The sequence below is a fragment of the Mesoplodon densirostris genome, chromosome 17, assembly GCF_025265405.1.
Source record: "Mesoplodon densirostris isolate mMesDen1 chromosome 17, mMesDen1 primary haplotype, whole genome shotgun sequence".
NCBI classification, from domain to species: Eukaryota; Metazoa; Chordata; class Mammalia; order Artiodactyla; family Ziphiidae; genus Mesoplodon; species Mesoplodon densirostris.
This window is the reverse complement of record NC_082677.1, coordinates 48,782,931-48,805,236: the sequence shown is the minus strand read 5'-3', so window position 1 is coordinate 48,805,236 and position 22,306 is coordinate 48,782,931. Positions and strand designations below refer to the sequence as shown.

The following is a 22,306-nucleotide window of genomic DNA, read 5'->3' as shown; positions in this document are numbered from 1 at the left end:
AAAACAAAGACCTAAAAAGCCTTAAAATGTTTTTTTCTTTTTGTTCAGATGACCAAAGCCCCTATGTTAATAAAAAAAATCATAAATTTCTTTTGAAATGGAAAAGAAATTTCATCGTAATTTCGTGATTTAAAACACGAGTATTTTTTTGGAGATTATTAGGAAATAAGATTCAGAAATTATGATGCAGGCTTTAGAAGGAATTGAAACCAAGCAAATATGATTAATTAAAAAAAAAAAAAAATCCCAGCGCTCCGTTGAGAGTGGTCCCCTCTCCAGGGGGCAGCAGAGACGCCCAGAAGAAGACGGAGATCTCGGTGACCCGGGAGATGATGAGTTGGTCAGGGCAGTGCCGGCGCCGGGCGCAGTATTGCTGCCCGAAGGGCGGGTTGGAGGGGCGGTCTGGGATCGCGGCCGGAGAAAGAGGCGAAGAGGTGACTTCACAGATAAGCTTTTATAGGCACCACTCTCCGCCCGCCGGACGGGAGGCGGGGTGGCAGCCCGATTAAAGAAGCAGCCTGGAAGGAAGGAAGAAGCGAGGGAGGGACGGGAACAGTTGGAGGAGGAGCAGCGAGCTGGGCTGCGGCGACCGGAGGAGGAGCGGCCCCCGCGAGGCCACGTTTTGTTTTTGTTATTTTCCATCGAAATAGTTCTCGCAGGCCTCCCCGAGAACTGATTGCGCCGAAGCCCGGGAGCCCCGACCTTGCAGGTGACAGCTGGTCACCCTGGTAGGAGTCAGCTCCGCCCCAAGTCACCCCCTCCGGCGCACAGCCCATTCCCCGCCCTGCCTCCCAGTGCCCGCCCGGGGCGAGCGCGGCGGCCGCCAAGGCTCTGCAGCGCTGGAACTGGCGGCGACCGGCGGAGGCGCGGGGCCCTCGGCGTTGTCCTCTGACCCAGCGGAGCCGCGGATGAGGAAGGGGGAAGTGCGGCCCCAGGCTCGAGCCGGAGAAAGGAGGATAGCGATTTAACCCTCCCTCTCCTGCCAGTCCTGCTGCCGGGCGCTCCCCGGGTGCCCGCCGCCGGAGCCTGGGAGCCGCGCCCGAAGTGCCGCATGGGGCAGGGCCACTAAAGCGCGGAGTTCGGGGTCGCGCCGAGGCGGGCGCAGGGGCCCAGCGCGGCTGTTGGCACAGTTTCGGCGGCGCATTCAACGCGAGAACTGGGGGCGCGGCGCGCCGATCCGGCCGCCTCCGTGACCTCGGGAGGCGCGAGTTATGGAGCCCCCCTGCTGCATTCAGGATGAGCCGTTCCCGCACCCCCTGGAGCCCGAGCCGGGCGCCACTGCGCAGCCTGGCCAGGGGAAGCCGGGCGACAAGAGGTTCCGGCTGTGGTACGTGGGAGGGTCGTGCCTGGACCGCAGGACCACGCTGCCCATGCTGCCCTGGCTCATGGCCGAGATCCGCCGGCGCAGCCAGAAGCCCGAGGCGGGCGGCTGCGGGGCGCCGGCGCCCCGGGAGGTGCTCCTGGTGCTCAGCGCGCCCTTCCTGCGCTGCGTGCCCGCGCCGGGCGCCGGTGCCGCTGGGGGCTGTGGCCCTACGGCCGCGCAGCCCAACCCGGCAGTGTTCATCTTCGAGCACAAGGCGCAGCACATCTCGCGCTTCATCCACAACAGCCACGACCTCACCTACTTTGCTTACCTGATCAAGGCGCAGCCAGACGACCCGGAGTCGCAGATGGCCTGCCACGTTTTCCGCGCCACAGACCCCAATCAGGCAAGACCGCGGCTCGGAGGCACGGGGGAGGGTCCATCACACCCGGGAGGAGTGTCAGGGCTGCAGGCGCTGGGACCCCACGTTAAAGACCGACTCTGGTCCAGCTGCTGGCGCGCGCCTTCCACGTGGCGCGGTTGAGCGCAGGCTGGTCCCGCTCCTGGAACCCCGAGTCGGGAGCTTGCTTCTGGCGGCGGTTCCTTCCCCGCAGGGCCGAGGAAGAGGGAGGGAGGCGGAGAGTGATCTCGGGACGGTGGAGGAGCTGGTGCGCCCTGGGAGAATGCGGGAGCAGCGCGCGTCCCTGGAGGATCTCGTTGTCTTGGGGTGTGACTGGAGATGGCATGCCCGGCCTTGGCCAAGTGGGTGCGTGCGTGCACGTGTGCGTTTAAGAGGCAAAGCGGGAGAGGGTTGGGTTCCTAGAGGCCCCCGCACAGACTCTCGGTCTTCGTGGAGTCCTGCACCTTAGCCCCTTAGGACAGTCGCATCCTAGTCACAGCAGCACCTGCAGATCTTGGATCTGGGAAGCTGTTTCGGAGCCCGGCTTAGAGAGAAGTTACTAGACGTTGTCAGATTGTCAGCAAAATACGAATCTGCCTTTAGATTTTGAGTGGAAAGAAGACTTTTTTTTTTTTTTTTTTGCAGTTTTTTCCACACTAAATGGAGACAGAATCAGTACCTACCTGGGTGATTTAAAAATCAGAGTTGTAGAAGAGGTGAACATCTCTTTTCTAATATTTCTCCAGAGTTTACTAAATCAAGGTGCCTGTTACCAAACAGTGCGTTTTTACTTCCTTAAAAAAAAAATGGACACAGTCCTTTTTCGTCTGGAGAGAGGTATCTAAACAATCTTTACTACAGTGATTGTGTCTTGAAAAACAGCACCTCCCCCTTTTTAAAAAATGTGTAAGGAGTTTACCATATCAAAAGCTCCCCAGATGCTGTTATAAATTATAAAAGTTACTGAATGTTTGGGCAAAGGACTTTAGATTCTTTGGGAAAATAGTGTTGTCTAAATATAAACAAATAAAGTCTCAGTTATACTATGTGGCGGGTTTCTTTAGCAGCTGGGAAATTAACAGTCAGATGAGAAAAACTTCCTATAAAGAAGGTTTTAATTTTTGAAAATTCATATATTCCAGTATCTGTAATTGAAAGACTGTCCAATAGTTTTTCACAAAAAGGCCTGTGGCTGAGCTGAAGAAAATAAAGCTCATTGTCTTAGATTCCATCAGTTACTTCGTAAACTAGTTTAATATCCTAAGGGCTCAGAACTCCCAATATTTTAGTTTATGGTGCTGCTGTTATGTTATGGTAAAATACCTTCTCACAGATGATCTCAGGATTCTAACCGTGATTAAAATGAATTTCATTTTATGCTTATTTGTTAAAAATTTATTTTTAGCTTTCACCTAGGTTGAAATTGGAGTGCAGCATGTTCTTTATTCTGAATGTCATCACCATCTTTATTGTATTAAGATTTTGGGGTTCTGTCAGTAAGGTGGAAGTGGTTGCATTTTTCCAGGACTTGAAGGAATGTTTTATGATTCTTGGTGGTTATTTTCTTCAGATCTGATGCCTGACACATCATTGCTAATTTCATTGATGGTCAGCTTGTTTATGGGTTATGGCACCTTAAATTCTCAACAGTGGCTGTGGAGTCTTCCCTGGACTCATTGGAAGGTCAATTAAAATATCCCATTTTATTTACTTTCATTTTGTATTTAGATATTAGAGGCTGGATGTGCTCTTTACAAATAATAACATGCTTAGGCTTATTTCCCCCCTTTGCTCCTGTAGGAGCAGTGGAAGCCATATGGCTTTTTGATAAAAGAAAAAAACAAACTTTTCCTGTTTATTGCCATTTCCCAGTTGAGTCTTTGATCTAAAGATATAGATTCCTATTTGCTCCCAACCTAGAGAGCCCCTGGCAGAGGATCATTAATTTGAAAGGCCAGATGTTGTCTACCTAAGGATTATCTCCAGCTGTAAATCAGGGCTTACAAACTCAAACTGAGGGGAAGAAGGTTGAGTGAGGGCCATAGAGGACTAGATAGAGAGGTCCTTTCTCAAGCTGCTGCTAACTCCAACTGGAAATTACATGATCAGAATATAAGCCCAGTGTTGCCGGGGCTTCGGATTTCTCAAGAGAAGATGGAAATCTGGATTTTTATGTATGAGTCCACATTTTAAAGTATCAGCAAAAATTTTAAACCTATAAGAATCCTATCTGGGCTAAACAAAACACATCTGAAGGTTGGCTTCAGAGATCTAAGGGCTGCCACGTTTGATCTTGGGCATAAATATTTGTTGAGTGGACAAGTGCAGTCCTTAGATACTGAGTACTGTTTGTCACATTTCCTGTTGAAATAGTGGGGAGAGTTAGGATAATTTGGGGGGAAAAATTTATAAGTAAAACTCCCAGAAGTGATGATTCTGCAACTGAACTTGTTAGAGGGATGAATTCATCACATTATTACCATCCAGCAGTATGCCTAATATAGAGTAGAACCTCTGGATCGTTCTGAGCACCTTTGAAATGAGAAGGAAGAAGACCTGCTGTTTGCTTTGCTGCTGAGTTCTATATTTGAAATAGAGAATTTTTTAGTTGGACTTTACGATTATTGTTAAGTCTCCTAAGTATTTTCTACAGTCACTGAACAAAATATGGAAGGTAGCCTGGAGCAGAAAGGCCTGAAAACATCCCCAAGTAAACTTGCCTCTGCTTTGTCTGTCATGCCTGTGTCTTTTCTGAAATAGGCCTGTCTGTAGGACGACCATATAATTTATTGTTTAATCCAGGACCATTTTTATTAAGAAAGGGGGCATCATTAAAATGACACAAGCATAACAAGTATAAAACTGGACTGTTTAGGGCAAACAGGAACATGGGTGACCATAGATAATGGGCAAAGTTTGTGTTTCTGCCAAGCCACTGAGATGGAAGATTGTGGTTTCTATATATAGAATGATAATGTCTTGCAACGTATCTACTCACACATCTTTTTTTTTGGGGGGGTGTGGATCTACATGTGACCTCAGAGATGGGAGCACTGCGCGAGTAGCTTGGGTCTGTTGTGGGGAGTTGCCATAGTGATGTGCCCTGTGGCTTCACGCCCTCCGGGTCAGAGTCAACCTAAGGATGCCCAACCTGAGTCAGCCTGAAGGAGTGCTCAGCCAGAATGGTCTGATACAGAGCTGTTTCTGCCAGGTGCAAGGAGGGGTATGGGCTGGGAGCAAATGAACCAGTTTCAGATGAAACATATGCCAATACAGATTGGTTCCCATTTATTCAAGATGTGTAGTCTTGCATAGGAGGAATGTCAGACTTAGCACATTTCAGCCAAAGTTGGATATTTGAACTAGTAAAAGTGCATAACTGTACATAACTTAAAAAACAAATCACACTGGCATAAATTGAGTTGTAGACTTAAAACTGGCTGGAGAACCAAGAATATCTGCTTCTCTACCTAACGTCTTGGGAAGGTCACTAATATTCCTCAAATACTTACCTTTACCTACGTTCAGAAAGAGGCTATGTATTTATACATATATATAAATATATATATATATATAAATATATATATATATATAAATATATATATATATATATAGCATTATCTCAATTTCCCCATTAAAAAGCAGAACTTGTTTTATGTTATATATTTTTTTATCATATTAAAAAACAAGAATTGTTTGTGTTTATAACTATTGTTAGAGAATGAAGGTGTTATTTATCATTTCCATTAGACAACAGCATATACTTCATAATTATAGAATGACTAGTCCTATAAAAGACAAAAACATGATTGCTATAATTTTCATTGATTTTGTTTATGTATATATTTCTTGAAGCTCGAAAGAATGTACTTTCAAGGAGCTTTTACAAACTGTGTTCTTAAAATTAAAAAATGAACTTGACGCCAGTTTTTTTAGCACCAAGTTCTCTAAGTCTGTGGGTATTTTTTGTTTGTTTCTCTTAAAATATTTAGTATTTTCTGAGCTTTACTCAGGTAACCAATTTTCAACTTAATTTTCAGTGATATACTTCAAAAAGGTCATTTTCAGTTCTTCCTCAGAGTTAAGGGTTAGTGGCTCTGGGAGTATGCTAGCAAGGAAACCAGAGAAATAGAAATCTGGAAATGTTCACACTTCTCTGTTTGCTTTCTGAGTACATTGTGCTATTCTGGGTAGATCTCTCCTCATGTTTGCTGTAGTCATTTTTTTTTTTTTTTTTTTAATTTGGTTGCATTGGGTCTTTGTTGCTGCACGCGGGCTTTCTCTAGTTGCAGTGAGCAGGGGCTACTCTTCGTTGAGGTGCGCAGGTTTCTCATTGTGGTGGCTTCTCTTGTTGTGGCTCATGGGCTCTAGAGTGCAGGCTCAGTAGTTGTGGCACACAGGCTTAGTTGCTCCGCGGCTTGTGGGATCTTCCCAGACCAGGGCTCGAACCTGTGTCCCCTGAATTGGCAAGTGGGTTCTTAATCACTGTGCCACCGGGGAAGCCCCTCTCTCCCCTTCTGATTTGAGATGGATTAATTTGCCCTGGCTCTGTGGTAGAATCTTGACTACAATATCTAGAGGAAAGGTAAAAATGTATGCCCAGAGCCTCCCACCTGTGAAGGGAATGTTATAATGAAGATGTGGTTGTTCACTATCAGGGCTCATTTATCTTAAGCCAGAGGTTCTCAAACTTGAGTGTGTGTCAGAATCACCTGGTCGGCTAGTCAGAGCAGGCTGGTGGACCCCACCCTCAGTTTTTGATGATGTCAAGTTCCCTGATGATGTTCAGACTGCTGGCCTGGGGACCACAGTTTGAGAACTGCCTTCAGTGATTTTGTTCATCTGGTTGGGTATATGACCACTTCTGTTCCCCTGGTTATTATTGTAGTCGTTTTCAGACTTGAAAGTTCAGGCTGAGTGTGAGGAGGAGGAATACGTGACTACAGAGTTTTAAGAAACTCGTCATTTTCTAGCTTAATAGCTTTGCGTATCTTCTTCTCCAGATAGACATTATTCTGCCAGGCGTGATAAGACTAGCCATATGTTGAATGAAAACTTTACCTTTCAAGCCAAAGTTTTAAGTTCTACAGATGGAATAAACAATTTTTAGGGAATATATTCTAATGTTGGGCTTCCCTGGTGGCGCAGTGGCTAAGAGTCCTGGTCCGGGAAGATCCCACATGCCGCAGAGCAACTAAGCCTGTGTGCCACAACTACTGAGCCTGCGCTCTAGAGCCTGCAAGCCACAAGTGCTGAGCCCACGTGCCACAGCTACTGAAGCCCGTGTGCCTAGAGCCCATGCTCCGCAACGAGAGAAGCCACAGCAATGAGAAGCCCGCGCACCGCAACGAAGAGTAGTCCCCGCTCGCCGCAACTAGAGAAAGCCCGCACGCAGCAACGAAGACCCAAAGCAGCCAAAAATAAAATAAATAAAGAACTTTATAAAAGAAAATTGTATATATTTAAAGCTACAATGTGGTGTTTTGATATACATATCAAATGAAAGGGTTACCACAATCAAGCTAATTAACATATCCATCAACTCACATGGTTATTATCGTTTTGTCTGTTTGTGTGTGGTGAGAAAACTTAAGATCTACTCTTTTAGCAAATTTCAGGTATACAGTATAGTATTATTAACTATAGTCACCATGCTCTCTGTACATTAGGTCTTCAAAACTTTCTCATCCTGCATAACTGAAAGTTGGTACCCTTTGACCAACATCTCCCCATGTCTCCCATCCCCCATCCCCTGGCAACCACTGTTCTACTCTCTGCATTTATGAGTTTGACTTTTTAGATTCTGTATATAACTGAGATCATGCAGTATTTGTCCACTTTCCCCCACTTTTATATTAAAAATCTCCACAGTTAAATATGCTCATTAAATTTGTAAAATAATAGTGAAATGCTGAATGCATGCTTGGATATAGTTTTGCCAGTGTGTATTTTTGTTTTAATGGAAAGTAAAAAAAGTCTGTATGATTTTTTAGGCTGGTGTAGCTGAACTCTGGTGTATCTTTTATGTAATGTCCTTAGGAGTGGCAGGGAAGTAAACTATGAGAGTCTGTTTGCAACTTTAGAATAAAAAGTCTTTAGGGTATGTATGTAAGAACAGGTACAACCATGCATTTGAATATATTTTATTGACTCATAAAGGATACAAATATTGTAAAGTATAACAAAGTACAAAGTATAAATTATAAACTGTATAAAGTATAACAAAGTATAAATTATAAACTATTATAATATAAAAGTATATAATTATATAGTATAAAGTGTAAAATTTACTATAAAAATAATGCATCTTACCATCATTATAAAACATACAATAAAGCAAGAAATATTGGCACCAAGTTGTGCTATTTTAATTACTTTGGGTTAAAGGGAAAAGAATATGTAAATTTTTAAGGTTAGATAAAGCCCAGTGACCTAATGGGCTGATGTATGGTTTTGTAAGAGTTCAAGTAGAGAAAAATGGTTCATAAAAAAGCAGTCTTGGGGTCCACAGTAACATTAGCATGCTGAGCCTGTGCTGTAGCATTCAGTGCTGTAGGCATGTGCTTTGAAAAATAACATTTTCATCCCATTGAATTTATCTTGTTAGTATAATTGTTACTAGTTTTATGCTTGCGTTTGTGGGTATTTTGTAAATTGGTTTTGGTTTTAAAGCTTTTTAGATTTTACCTCCTCACCTCCCTCTTTCTTTGTTCTGTAAAATGAACTAGCACCCAGACCCCAGTAAGATGGTTCTCTAGGACACTAGTCCATCATCTTCTCAGACTCTTGACTTTCTGAATAAAGTGGCTATAATTTGCTCCAAAAAACAAAACAAAAACTTTTTAAAAGCTAGAGTTGTAAGCATCTAAAGTTTATATCTAGATTTTTATGAACATATTTAAATAAAGTAACAGTAAAATAATTATGTTAACACCTTAATTTACCTTTAAAAGGATTCTGAACAACGATAAGTTTGGAAAACTCCTGGCTTAAACGTTCAGGTATTATTTAATATGATTCCAGTCATCTATGATCCTATGACAGAAAGGGAAAAAATATGAGATTAAAATTTTGGTTGGTTTAATTTCAGATAATCTTAACACAGGTTTTTGCAGCCCTATGAAAAAGATACGGAGTTACTCTTTTTCAAGTTACCGATCCCTTTCAAGTTTCATTTCTTCTAAGAGGTTGGGTTCGAAAGAGGATCTCCGAGTAATGAGATCTTCCTGGTTAAATATAGAAGCCTAAATTTGCTGCTTCAGTTCTTTTATTTTGTGGATGCCCTTAACTAGTTGGATAGTCTTCACTTTGGCACTGTTGTGAATTTTTACAGGAATTTCTCAAATTCTCAAATTTAGAACTGTGGAACTTTGTACTATCAGTATTATATAACTTGTGAGTAGTTTATGATCAGTTTCAGATTGCAAGTCAGTGCTTCTGGTTGAGCAAATCAAGTGGTATTTTGTATCTCACAATTGTATCTCACAATTGTATCTTCATATACATTTTCAGTAATTCGTTATACAGTGTGGACAAATACATTATGGCTTAAGCTTTTACAAACAAATAAGCAAATCTGTTTTCTGGCCCCAGACAGCTCCCAGCTTTTTCAGTTCACCTCTTGCTCTGGTTTCAGCCATTTAATTCTCATTAGCTAGGCAGCTTGAGAGATTTTTCTGAGTTTACCTGAAGCTAAACTAATGGCCTTCTCGCTTGGTTCTACAAATATTTCCTCTCCTTAGATTTCCAGTGACATGTACTTTATACCTGGTGGGATACCCCATTACTCTGTGTTGTATCTGTCTGATCCTGTTGCTCACTTTGAAGACCACCCAATGTCTACTCTCTGACTCTTTTTTTTGTTGTTGTTTTTTGTTTTTGGCGGTACGCGGGCCTCTCACTGTTGTGGCCTCTCCCGTTGCGGAGCACAGGCTCCGGATGCGCAGGCTCAGCGGCCATGGCTCACGGGCCCAGCTGCTCCGCGGCATGTGGGATCTTCCCGGACCAGGGCACGAACCCGTGTCCCCTGTATCTGCAGGCGGATTCTCAACCACTGTGTCACCAGAGAAACCCTACTCTCTGACTCTTTTAATATTGTGCACTGCCTGCTTGATTGAATTTCTTTTCAGTTTTGGAAGCTGGTCTTCCCTCTTCTGAGGAATGATCTGTTGTCCAGTCCTTACCCCTTCCTGTTGGTGCCCTCCAAAGCTGTTAACCATTGTTTACTGATTTTATTTCAGTTTTCATATGGAATTTTGCTAAGGCCAGTTGTCATGAATATAGCCTAGTGGTAGTAGGTAGTAGTGGGCACGACCCCTCTATATTCATCCATAATTATTTTATCTAATTTGAGGAAGGTTCCATAGGCTGGATCTAGGAAACCAGATTTCTGCCTAGTTTCTAATAGTACTAGTAAAGCAATATGAAAGTGGGTGGTATTATATTTATTTTCTTGACAGCCCTTTATGTTTTAACTTCCCCCATTGATCCTAAATTCAAATGGTCAAATTTTTCTGTTAAAATATTAACTGGCATTTGATAAATTTGCTTGTTCTATGTTCTAAGTGTGTTAGTTACAGCAGTAGACTACTAACCCAGAGCTAAAATGCCATCTGGGTCTGGAAGTTAATTGGTGTTAACCTTTCTTTCTATTGGAAGTGAGGTTGAAGATATATATTTGAAATTATATTGTTCATTTTAATAAGTGAAGTGTGAACATGACTAAATTAAATTTATCTTAATATATGAGAAAGTATAGGAGTTCTTTGAAATAAAGAGTATATAAAAACAATCTTTAGGGCTTCCCTGGTGGCACAGTGGTTGAGAGTCCGCCTGCTGATGCAGGGGACACGGGTTCGTGCCCCGGTCCAGGAGAATCCCACATGCCACGAAGCGGCTGTGCCCGTGGGCCATGGCCGCTGAGCCTGCGCATCCGGAGCCTGTGCTCTGCAACGGGAGAGGCTACAACAGTGAGAGGCCCGCATACTGCAAAAAAAAAAAAAAAAAAAAAAAAAATCTTTAATTTCTCAACTATTCTTACCTAAGTCCACCTTGTAGTTTAACAGAGTTTGTTATCTCCGTTTTTCTTGATCCACCACAGTTATCTAGCATTTGATTCTACCTTTAGAAATTATACTCTAAACTTCTACGAACCAGGTCAAAAAAATAATAGATATGTATTAATAATACCTCTAAGCAGTATATATTTATTAATGTTCTTGACCAGAGGGTCTCGGACTTTAACACACATCACCTGTAGGGTTTGTTTTAATACTGATTGCTGGATCCCCACCCCAGAGTTTCTGATCCACTTAGTCTGGGGTGAGGTCCAGAATTTGCATTTCTAACAATTCCCAGGTGATAGTGATGCTGCTGGTCCAAGACCACACTTTGATAACCAGTGCTTTAGACCAGAGGCTGGCAAACTATGCCCTTTATTTTTGTAAATACAGTTTTATGTGAACACATAAGCCCACTCGTCTGTTTACTTATTATCTATGGCTGCTTTCATGCTGCAGTGACAGTACCGACTGTTTTTGACAGAGACCCTGTGGTCACCAAAAGCCCCAAGTCTTTATTATCTGGCCTTTTATAGAAAATGATTGCTGACCCCTGCTCTAGACAATCCTGTTAAAAACAGGTGTTTTTTATCCCCATTTGATAGGTGAGAATACTAAGTCAGTAATTTTCCTACAAAGACACAAGCCAGCAAGTGACAGCGGATCTGGATTTCCAAACCTCATGCACTTTGTAAAAGCCACTTTGTAAATTTTTGCTAATGGCTCCCAAACTTATCTCTACAGCTCAGCCCTCTCCTCTGAGCACCAGCTGCTGTCAGCATCTAAATGCTTACTTGACATCTGCAATTGAATATGTAGTTGCTGATGCTTATAACCTGGGAATTATATTTGAGTCCTACTTTTCACTTCCCAGTTACAGTCCTTGAAGGAAGTCGTCATGTTGATTCTGCCTCCAAAACTTAGTTTTTAATACGTCCATGTCTCTCCATGACCACTGCCACCATCTGGGTCTAATTCCCATCATGTCTTTCTGGGACTGTTAGACTCCTCTCAGCTATTCTCCCTGCTCTACTCTTGCTCTCCTATCAATCCCGTCTTCAGTGGAGCAGTAGGAGTCGTGCTTCTAAAGCACAAACCAGAGCAGGTCCCTTTGCTCTCTGAGTAATAACGCAGATTCCTTCTCACGTGACTCTGCCCGACTCCGCTCCCTTTGTCTCTCCGGTCTTCTCTTAGACTGCCCCTCTCCAGCACGCTCCCTATGTTTCAGCCATCCTTAACCAGGCCCAACCCAGACCACTTCAAAGTCTTTGCGTGTGTGGTTCCCATTCCTTGCTAGATTAGTTTTTTTTCTCAGGTTTCAGTTCCTTGCTTAACTCACAAATGTCACTTCCTTAGATTGGCCTCCAGTGATCCTCTATCTAATAAAGTCGGTAAGTATCCCAATTTTTCACTTCTGTTTCAGCCTTTTATTTATTTTCCTTTTGGCACTTACACATTTAAAATTATTATTATTATTATATTTTTTTGCGGTACGCGGGCCGCTCACTGCTGTGGCCTCTCCCGCCGCGGAGCACAGGCGCCGGACGCGCAGGCTCAGCGTCCATGGCTCACCGGCCCAGCCGCTCCGCGGCATGTGGGATCCTCCCGAACCGGGGCACGAACCCGCGTCCCCTGCATCGGCAGGTGGACTCTCAACCACTGCGTCACCAGGGAAGCCCTTAAAATTAATTTTTAAAACACTTTTTGTGGGTACTGTCACCACCTCTAGAATGTGAGTTCTAAAGGGAGAGCAATCTTGTCTGTTCACGGTTGGACGCCCCAGACCTAGTTCTACAGTAAAGGTCCATTCCAACAAATTGAGTAAGTAGGAATTGGTCCCTGGCCTCAAGGAATTTAAATCCACTGGTGAGAACTTAAAGTCTATTGGCAACGATATGCATATGCTCTCATACTTGTTTGTTGCCTTTCATTAATTTTAATAAGTGTTTATTGTATTGGTTGCACAATATTTTTTGTTATGAATGTTTATAATTGTAGAGACATCATACTGCTTACAATATTAAATGGGGTTATAAGGCAGACTTTTCTTTAATAAGTAAATTGTGTAGTTTATGAAAAAAATTTTGTAGACTACTCTGAGATGGACTTTTCCCTCCCCTATCAAAACACAGGAAGTTTAGTGAAACTGCCAACACGAGAATAGGCGTTTCCATGGCCTTTTCTTTGAATAATGTGAATCAAGCATTCACGCATCTGGAAGATGATCAGCAAGAGTGGCATTGTAAATACATCCTTGCAAGAATTGGATATTCTTTAGTTTCAATTCAGTTGTTGTTTAGGCTTCTCTGTGGAGATACAATCTCATTTGGAAGGCTGTTTAGTTTCAAAATACTTCGAATGGCTTCTGTAAGTTTTTACTCCCAAATCTACAATGGACCATTTTCTTAGGCACTGATTTTTAAACCTTATTGGAAGTGCCTAAGAGGTGTCTCAAAAAATTTTGAAAATCAAAAAGGGAAATGAATAAATAGAGAGGAAATCCAGGGGTGGGAAAGAAAAAAAACTATGGCCAATGTCCACAGTGAACTGTTGACCAATATTAAGATGTACGGGGCTTCCTTGGTGGCGCAGTGGTTGAGAGTCCACCTGCCACTGCAGGGGACACGGGTTCGTGCCCCGGTCCGGGAAGATCCCACATGCCGCGGAGCGGCTGGGCCCGTGAGCCATGGCTGCTGAGCCTGCGCGTCCGGAGCCTGTGCTCCGCAACGGGAGAGGCCACAACAGTGAGAGGCCCACATACCGCAAAAAAACAAAAAACAAAAAAAAGATGTACGGTTCGTATTCTGGATTTCTTTGTTTGCTTCAACAGCATGCCCTTGTGACAGAGTATATATTTTTTTACTTCCCTTGTGTTCTTTTTATCTAATGTTTATAATTAGAGCAGTTGATAGGTTGGATTATAGTTTTCAGTGGCCAGTGGGACGTGTACCAAGATACACATAAGGGTAATATTCATGCTCGGCAGTAACCCCATGCGTTGGGGTTCGACTTTAAAGAATAAACAACACAAGGAAAGATAACCTTATTTTCCCAGGAAAAAGTAAAAAGTGCCACAGTCATTTACTTTGATAAATACAGGCGCTCTGTTTCTTCTTCTCGTCCTCAAAAAGGGCATTTTCTCCCCATTCCCTCATTGCCTTCAGGCATAATTTGTCCAGCCATGAGCATCTCCACATTTTCTTCAACGTGTGGTCCCTTGCATGGGGTAGGAGACCCTTTTGCTCCGTTGATAGAGCAGTGTGTTTACTAAATGAGCATCTCTGGTTCGTCATCTCCCTTTTTTTAATGATGGAAATGATCTTTGAAAACCAGCTTTCCATTAGTAAGCTTGGCTTGAAGACATAAATATTGCTGATGGTGCATTTTTCAAGACCAAACATATAGCTGCTTATTAAGGCAAAAGGCAAACATATAAATAGTTTAATAGCAGGTTTGCCTATTTAGCAGGTTGTTTTCTTTTGCTCCCGGAGTGGAAGATAAACTCCCAAGTCACTCTGTAGAAGGACAGGCTGTAATATACATACTGAGCGTGAAAGTTGATGTCTGTCAGCAGTGGATTTACTTTACCCCGTTCACATTACCCCTGTTTACTTAGGAACCAGACAGGTTAATAGCTTTTGTGTGAACGTGATTGTACCAATTAGTAGTTTCTCTGGAGACGTTGTTTGCCGTGATTAGGCTATGATTTTTCTGCTGAGAGTGGAGTTAATTCTGGATGTTGACAGTGGAGACCGACATGTATGTCCCGTAATGTTTTCTTAGCTGTTTACATTTTCCAGGTGATTTAATTTTAAAAGTCATGCTGTCACCATGAAAGAAAATTACAACAAATGGTCTGCAGATACTCAGATCTCTATAAATCAAGTGGAGACTTTGGTTGGTTTATTAAAATTGTTGATTTAAAAAAATGTTTAAATTGCCTCAGTACCTGATACTACAAAGGGCTTTGTATATGTTTTCAGTTTTTGGTTCTTACTCTTAATGGACAAAGTGTTTGTCTAGTGCAGATAGGCTAAATAAGGATGAAAATCCCATCCTTCACCCAAATCATTCTCTATTTTGGACATGTTCACATATTAATCTATCTCAAAAGAAGTAACTGTCTCCTGCTGGAGTTTTCATTTGCTGGTTGGTAGCTTTGCAAAGAAGAAAAGACTATTGACTGCATGTGTGACCATGTGGAACAGAGATAACAGACCTTCAACTAGAGACATCAGACTGGACACAGGAAATTGAAGCTCTGGACCACACTCTTCCATAATTAAACATGTGACACAAATGCTCTGTTAATCTGGGTCACGGTTTTACAGTTTGTTCCTTTGTTCATTACCTCATTTGTTCATTCACTCATTCTTTCAACCATCTATTAATTTGTGCAGTTATCAGGGGAATTGAATGCTTCCTGCGTGCCTGGCACTCCATTGGAGACTGATATGTATAAAACAAAAACATTCCCTGCTTCATGTATCTTAGAGTTTTGTGGAGGAGTGAGACAAAAGTGAGTAAAGAGTATAGCATATTGTAGTAGTTGAGTGCCTGGGCTCTGAAGTCTGATCACTGGGACTCAAAGCTCTACCGCTGTGGGCTCCATGCCCTGGGGAAGTTCCTGCATCTCTTTGTACCTTGGTCTCCTCATCTGTAATATGGGGATGGTAGCATTGTTATGAAGGTTAGTGAGTCCATTTATATAAGGCAGTTAGAACACTGCCATCTCAAAGTATTCAGTAAATGTTAGCTACATGTCCACAAGTGTCCAATTTCAAAGATGATAGGGGCTCTGAGGGAAAAGAACGTGGTGCTATGAGACAATAAAAGGAGAAAACTTTTGATTGGGTTGTGTAGTAGATTCTCCAGCTCTCTTTTACTAATAAAACCTTAAAATTTTCTTCGTTTATCTCTCCCTCTGCCCCTCAGCCCATATGCTACAAAAGGCTGGTCCCATCCCCAGCTCGAAATTGGGAAATGCCATTGATTTATCCAGGATTCCTGCACCAAGCCAGTTTTATAAGTTTGTACCTGGAGACCCAGTAGTCTCAGGGAATGTATCCGTTTCTGCCAGTGCAAGATGAGAGACGTTTTCTTGGGGCTCCTGAGAAAGGAGCCTTGGTTGTTGTTTCCTCCTTGGTTGTGTGTAGATTTAAAGCCTGGAACTGTTATTGTTATTTCACTGCCAGAATGATGATGAAACAGAGGAGGGCACTCTGGAGAAAAACTAAACTCTGACAGGAACAATCCAGATTACCACCTACATGCAGACGTTTTCAGTTTATGCGATTTGAGCTGTGTTTTCTGCTACTCCTAGTGAAGAGTAAGAGATGAGTCAAGGGAGGCTTACTGTGGAGATGCCAATTAAGGATGATTCCCAAGTTTGCTGGCATTTTTTTTTTTTTTTTAACTAATGGGTGGGTTTGTTACCATTTACAGATAAGAGGAAGGCAACTTGGAGGAGTGGGGGAGAAATAGCTTTTAGGGCAGAAATCTCATTTGTAAAATGAGAGGGCTGGATGTTAGCAGTGATTTCTTTTTCTGACCGAATATTCCTAAGAGAGGTTACATGCTTCCATCAGAAATTATGATTTCTAGAGCCCTGGCAACCATTTTCACCAACACTGGGGCTAATGAAATCAGTCTCAGCAGGGGGTGGGGAGGGTGATCTGAGGGTGTTTTTCAACCCAGTTGCACATAAGAACCTGTGGGGAGTTTCAGAAAGTATACAGTCTGCTAGATTCTTGGGCCCCTCCCCAGATACCTTGCATCAGAATCTCTAGGGTAGGACCTGGAAATCTATTTAAAAACTGGGAGCTGGGATGCAGCCAGCTTGGCACTTATATGCACTTTAGATTTGGGGAACCACTGCATTAAGGGATGTAAGGCCCCTTCCTGTATAGGGTTTTTTGTTTCTGTAACACCTTTATTGGAGTATAATTGCTTTACAATGGTGTGTTAGTTTCTGGTGTATAACAGAGAGAATCAGCTATACGTATACATATATCCACATATCCTTTCCCTCTTGCATCATCCTCCCACCCTCCCTATCCCACCCCTCTAGGTGGTCACAAAGTACGGAGTGTGCTATGCGGCTGCTTCCCACTAGCTATCTGTTTTACATTTGGTAGAGTATATGTGTCCGTGCCATTCTCTCACTTCGTCCCAGCTTCCCCTTCCCCTTCCCCATGTCCTCAAGTCCATTCTCTACGTCTGCGTCTTTATTCCTGTCCTGCCCCTAGGTTCATCAGAACCAGTTTTCTGTTTTGTTTTGTTTTGTTTTAGATTCCATATATATATGTGTTAGCATAAGGTATTTGTTTTTCTCTTTCTGACTTACTTCACTCTGTATGACAGACTCTAGGTCCATCCACCTCACTACAAATAACTCAATTTTGTTTCTTTTTATGGCTGAGTAATATTCCATTGTATATATGTGCCACATCTTCTTTATCCATTCATCTGTCAGTGGACACTTAGGTTGCTTCCATGTCCTGGCTACTGTAAATAGTGCTGCAATGAACATTGTGGTACATGACTCTTTTTGAATTATGGTTTTCTCCAGGTATATGCCCAGTAGTGGGATTGCTGGGTCGTAGGGTAATTCTATTTTTAGTTTTTTAAGGAACCTCCATACTGTTCTCCATAATGGCTGTATCAATTTACATTCCCACCAACAGTGCAAGACGATTCCCTTTTCTCCACACTCTCTCCAGCATTTATTGTTTGTAGACTTTTTGATGATGGTCATTCTGACCAGTGTGAGGTGATACCTCATTGTAGTTTTGATTTGCATTTCTTTAATGATTAGTGATGTTGAGCATCCTTTCATGTGTTTGTTGGCAATCTGTATATCTTCTGGGGAGAGATGTCTGTTTAGGTCTTCTGTCCATTTTTGGATTGTGTTGTTTGTTTTTTTGATATTGAGCTGCATGAGTTGCGAGTATGTTTTGCAGATTAATCCTCTGTCAGTTGCTTCATTTGCAAATATTTACTCCCATTCTGAGTGTTGTCTTTTTGTCTTGTTTATGGTTTCCTTTGCTGTGCAAAAGCTTTTAAGTTTCATTAGGTCCCATTTGTTTATTTTTGTCTTTATTTCCATTTCTCTAGGAGGTGGGTCCAAAAGGATCTTGCTGTGACTTATGTCATAGAGTGTTCTGCCTATGTTTTCCTCCAATAGTTTTATAGTGTCTGGCCTTACATTTAGGTCTTTAATCCATTTTGAGTTTATTTTTGTGTGGTGTTAGGGAGCGTTCTAATTTCATTCTTTTACATGTAGCTGTCCAGTTTTCCCAGCACCACTTATTGAAGAGGCTGTCTTTTCTCCATTGTATATTCTTTCCTCCTTTATCAAAAATAAGGTGACCATAGGTGTGTGGGTTTATCTCTGGGCTTTCTATCCTGTTCCATTGATCTATATTTCTGTTTTTGTGCCAGTACCATACTGTCTTGATTACTGTAGCCTTTTAGTATAGTTTGAAAGTCCGGGAGCCTGATTCCTCCAGCTCCGTTTTTCTGTCTCAAGATTGCTTTGGCTATTCAGGGTCTTTTGTGTTTCCATAAAAATTGTGAAATTTTTTGTTCTAGTTCTGTGAAAAATGCCGTTGGTAGTTTGATAGGGATTGCATTGAATCTGTAGATTGCTTTGGGTAGTAGAGTCATTTTCACATTGTTGATTCTTCCAATCCAAGAACATGGTATATCTCTCCATCTGTATGTATCATCTTTAATTTCTTTCATCAGTGTCTTATAGTTTTCTGCATACAGGTCTTTTGTCTCCTTAGGTATGTTTATTCCTAGGCATTTTATTCTTTTTGTTGCAATGATAAATGGGAGTGTTTCCTTAATTTCTTTTTTCAGATGTTTCAACATTAGTGTATAGGAATGCAAGAGATTTCTGTGCATTAATTTTGTATCCTGCTACTTTGCCAGATTCATTGATTAGCTCTAGTAGTTTTCTGGTAGCATCTGTAGGATTCTCTATGTATAGTATCATGTCATCTGCAAACAATGACAGTTTTACCTCTTTGCTGATTTGGATTCCTTTTATTTCTTTTTCTTTTCTGATTGCTGTGGCTAAAACTTCCAAAACTATGTTGAATATTAGTGGTGAGAGTGGGCAGCCTTGTCTTGTTCCTGATCTTAGTGGAAATGGTTTCAGTTTTTCACCATTGCGGACAATGTTGGCTGTGGGTTTGTCATATATGGCCTTTATTATGTTGAGGAAAGTTCCCTCTGTACCTACTTTCTGGAGGGTTTTTATCATAAATCGATGTTGAATTTTGTTGAAAGATTTTTCTGCATCTATTGAGATGATCATATGCTTTTTCTCCTTCAATTTGTTAATATGGTGTATAATATTCATTGATTTGCATATATTGAAGAATCCTTGATTACTGGGATGACAAGGGCAACCAAAGGCACCGGCTGTCACTGTCATGGGAAATCAGTGTCCACATAACCAGTGCAACCAGAGCATCAATGGCTATCACTCTCACTGGGAGTCAGGGTCCACATATAAGATTTTAAGTGACTTTATTCTGAGAAATGCTAGCATTGTAATTGGATATTTGTCAAATTAAATTATTTCTCAGAAGTCCAGATTATGAACACCTAAGTGATCTATACTGATTTTTAAGTATATTTTGATATGACAACAAAAGTAAAGCACAAAAGTAAAGAGTAAAGATAAATCCAGGGATGGATAGAATGTGATTTTGTAATGGAAAGAATATGTTTTAGAGTCACAGAGACCTGAGTTCAATCCTCTTTCACCAAAATCACATATATATTGACCTTCCTCTCCACCTCTTTGGAGTAGTTTCTCAGAGCTATCTGAAATGCTGTCTCCCATGCTATAGTCCTCCCCTTTAAACCCCACTTGATCATGGTGTATGATCCTTTTAATGTGCTGTTGGATTCTGTTTGCTACTATTTTGTTGAGGATTTTTGCATCTATGTTCATCAATGATATTGGCCTGTAGTTTTCTTTCTTTGTGACATCCTTGCCTGGTTTTGGTATCAAGGTGATGGTGGCCTCGTAGAATGAGTTTGGGAGTGTTCCTCCCTCTGCTATATTTTGGAAGAGTTTGAGAAGGATAGGTGTTAGCTCTTCTCTAAATGTTTGATAGAATTCGCCTGTGAAGCCATCTGGTCCTGGGCTTTTGTTTGTTGGAAGATTTTTAATCACAGTCTCAATTTCAGTGCTTGTGATTGGTCTGCTTATATTTTCTGTTTCTTCCTGGTTCAGTCTAGGAAGGTTGTGCTCTTCTAAGAATTTGTCTGTTTCTTCCAGGATGTCCATTTTATTGGCATACATTTGCTTGTAGTAATCGCTCATGATCCTTTGTATTTCTGCAGTGTCAATTGTTACTTTTCCTTTTTCATTTCTAATCCTAGTGATTTGAGTCTTCTCCCTTTTTTTCTTGATGAGTCTGGCTAATGGTTTATCAATTTTGTTTATCTTCTCAAAGAACCAGCTTTTAGTTTCATTGATCTTTGCTATCGTTTCCTTCATTTCTTTTTCATTTATTTCTGATCTGATCTTTATGATTTCTTTCCTTCTGCTACCTTTGGGTTTTTTTTGTTGTTGTTGTTCTTCTTTGTCTAATTGCTTTAGGTGTAAGGTTAGGTTGTTTATTTGAGATGTTTCTTGTTTCTTGAGGTAAGATTGTATTGCTATAAACTTCCCTCTTAGAACTGCTTTTGCTGCATCCCATAGGTTTTGGGTCGTCATGTTTTCATTGTCATTTGTTTCTAGGTATTTTTTGATTTCCTCTTTGATTTCTTCAGTGATCTCTTGGTTACTAAGTACTGTATTGTTTAGCTTCCATGTGCCTGTAGTTTTTACAGAATTTTTTCCTGTAATTGATATCTAGTCTCATAGCATTGTGGTCAGAAAAGATACTTGATATGATTTCAATTTTCTTAAATTTACCAAGGCTTGATTTGTGACCCAAGATATGATCTATCCTGGAGAATGTTCCATGAGCACTTGAGAAGAAAGTGTATTCTGTTGTTTTCAGAAGGAATGTCCTATAAATATCAATTAGGTCTATCTTGTTTAATGTGTCATTTAAAGCTTGTGTTTCCTTATTTATTTTCATTTTGGATGACCTGTCCATTGGTGCAAGTGGGGTGTTAAAGTCCCCCACTATGATTGTGTTACTATTGATTTCCCCTTTTATGGCTATTAGCAGTTGCCTTATGTATTGAGGTGCTCCTATGTTGGGTGCATAAATATTTACAATTGTTATATCTTCTTCTTGGATTGATCCCTTGATCATTATGTAGTGTCCTTCTTTGTCTCTTGTAATAGCCTTTTTTTTTTGAATTTTATTTTATTTATTTTTTATACAGCAGGTTCTTTTTAGTTATCTACTTTATACATATCAGTGTATATATGTCAATCCCAAATTCCCAATTCACCCCACCCCCACAACGCCCCCACCCTCCTGCTTTCTCCCCTGGTGTCCATATGTTTTGTAATATTCTTTCTTTTAAAGTCTATTTTGTCTGATATTCCTACTCCAGCTTTCTTTTGATTTCCATTTGCATGGAATATCTTTTCCATCCCCTCACTTTCAGTCTGTATGTATTCCTAGGTCTGTATGTGTTCCTAGGTCTGAAGTGGGTCTCTTGTAGACAGCATATATATGGGTCTTGTTTTTGTATCCATTCAATCAGTCTGTGTCTTTTGGTTGAAGCATTTAGTCCATTTACATTTAAGCTAATTATCAATATGTATGTCCCTGTTACCATTTTCTTAATTGTTTTGGGTTTGTTATTGTATGTGTTTTCCTTCTCTTGTGTTTCCTGCCTAGAGAAATTCCTTTAGAATTTGTTTTAAAGCTGCTTTGGTGGTGCTGAATTCTCTTAACTTTTGCTTGTCTGTAAAGGTTTTATTTTCTCCGTCAAATCTGAATGAGATCCTTTCTGGGTAGAGTAATCTTGGTTGTAGATATTTCCCTTTTTCACTTTAAGTGTGTCCTGCCACACCCTTCTGGCTTGAAGAGTTTCTGCTGAAAGATCAGCTGTTAACTTTATGGGGATTCCCTTGTATGTTATTTGTTGCTTTTCCTTTGCTGCTTTTAATACTTTTTCTTTGTATTTAATTTGTATTTAATTTCTTTGTATTTAATTTAATTTTTTTTTTTTTTTGCTGTACGCGGGCCTCTCACTGTTGTGGCCCCTCCCGTTGTGGAACACAGGCTCTGGACACACAGGCTCAGCGGCCATGGCTCACGGGCCCAGCCGCTCCGCGGCATGTGGGATCTTCCCGGACCAGGGCATGAACCCGTGTCCCCTGAATCGGCAGGCAGACTCTCAACCACTGCACCACCAGGGAAGCCCTGTATTTAATTTTTTATAGTTTGATTAATATGTGTCTTGGAGTGTTTCTCCTTGGATTTATCCTCTATTGGACTCTCTGTGCTTCCTAGACTTGATTGACTATTTCCTTTCCCAATGCTAGGAAAGTTTTCAACTATAATCTCTTCAAATATTTTCTCAGTCCCTTTCTTTTTCTGTTCTTCTTCT

At 41.5% G+C, this 22,306-nt stretch overlaps 1 protein-coding gene across 1 annotated transcript in view; it reads left to right on the top strand.

The window, feature by feature from the left end:
• Positions 1–385: 385 nt before the first annotated feature.
• TBC1D4 (TBC1 domain family member 4) overlaps positions 386–22,306 on the top strand; it is a 222,589-nt gene continuing 200,668 nt past the window's right edge. The window contains exon 1 of the mRNA XM_060079856.1: positions 386–1,709. Coding sequence (XP_059935839.1) covers positions 1,212–1,709 — 498 coding nt within the window. The 5' untranslated portion in view covers positions 386–1,211. The remainder of the gene's footprint in view (positions 1,710–22,306) is intronic.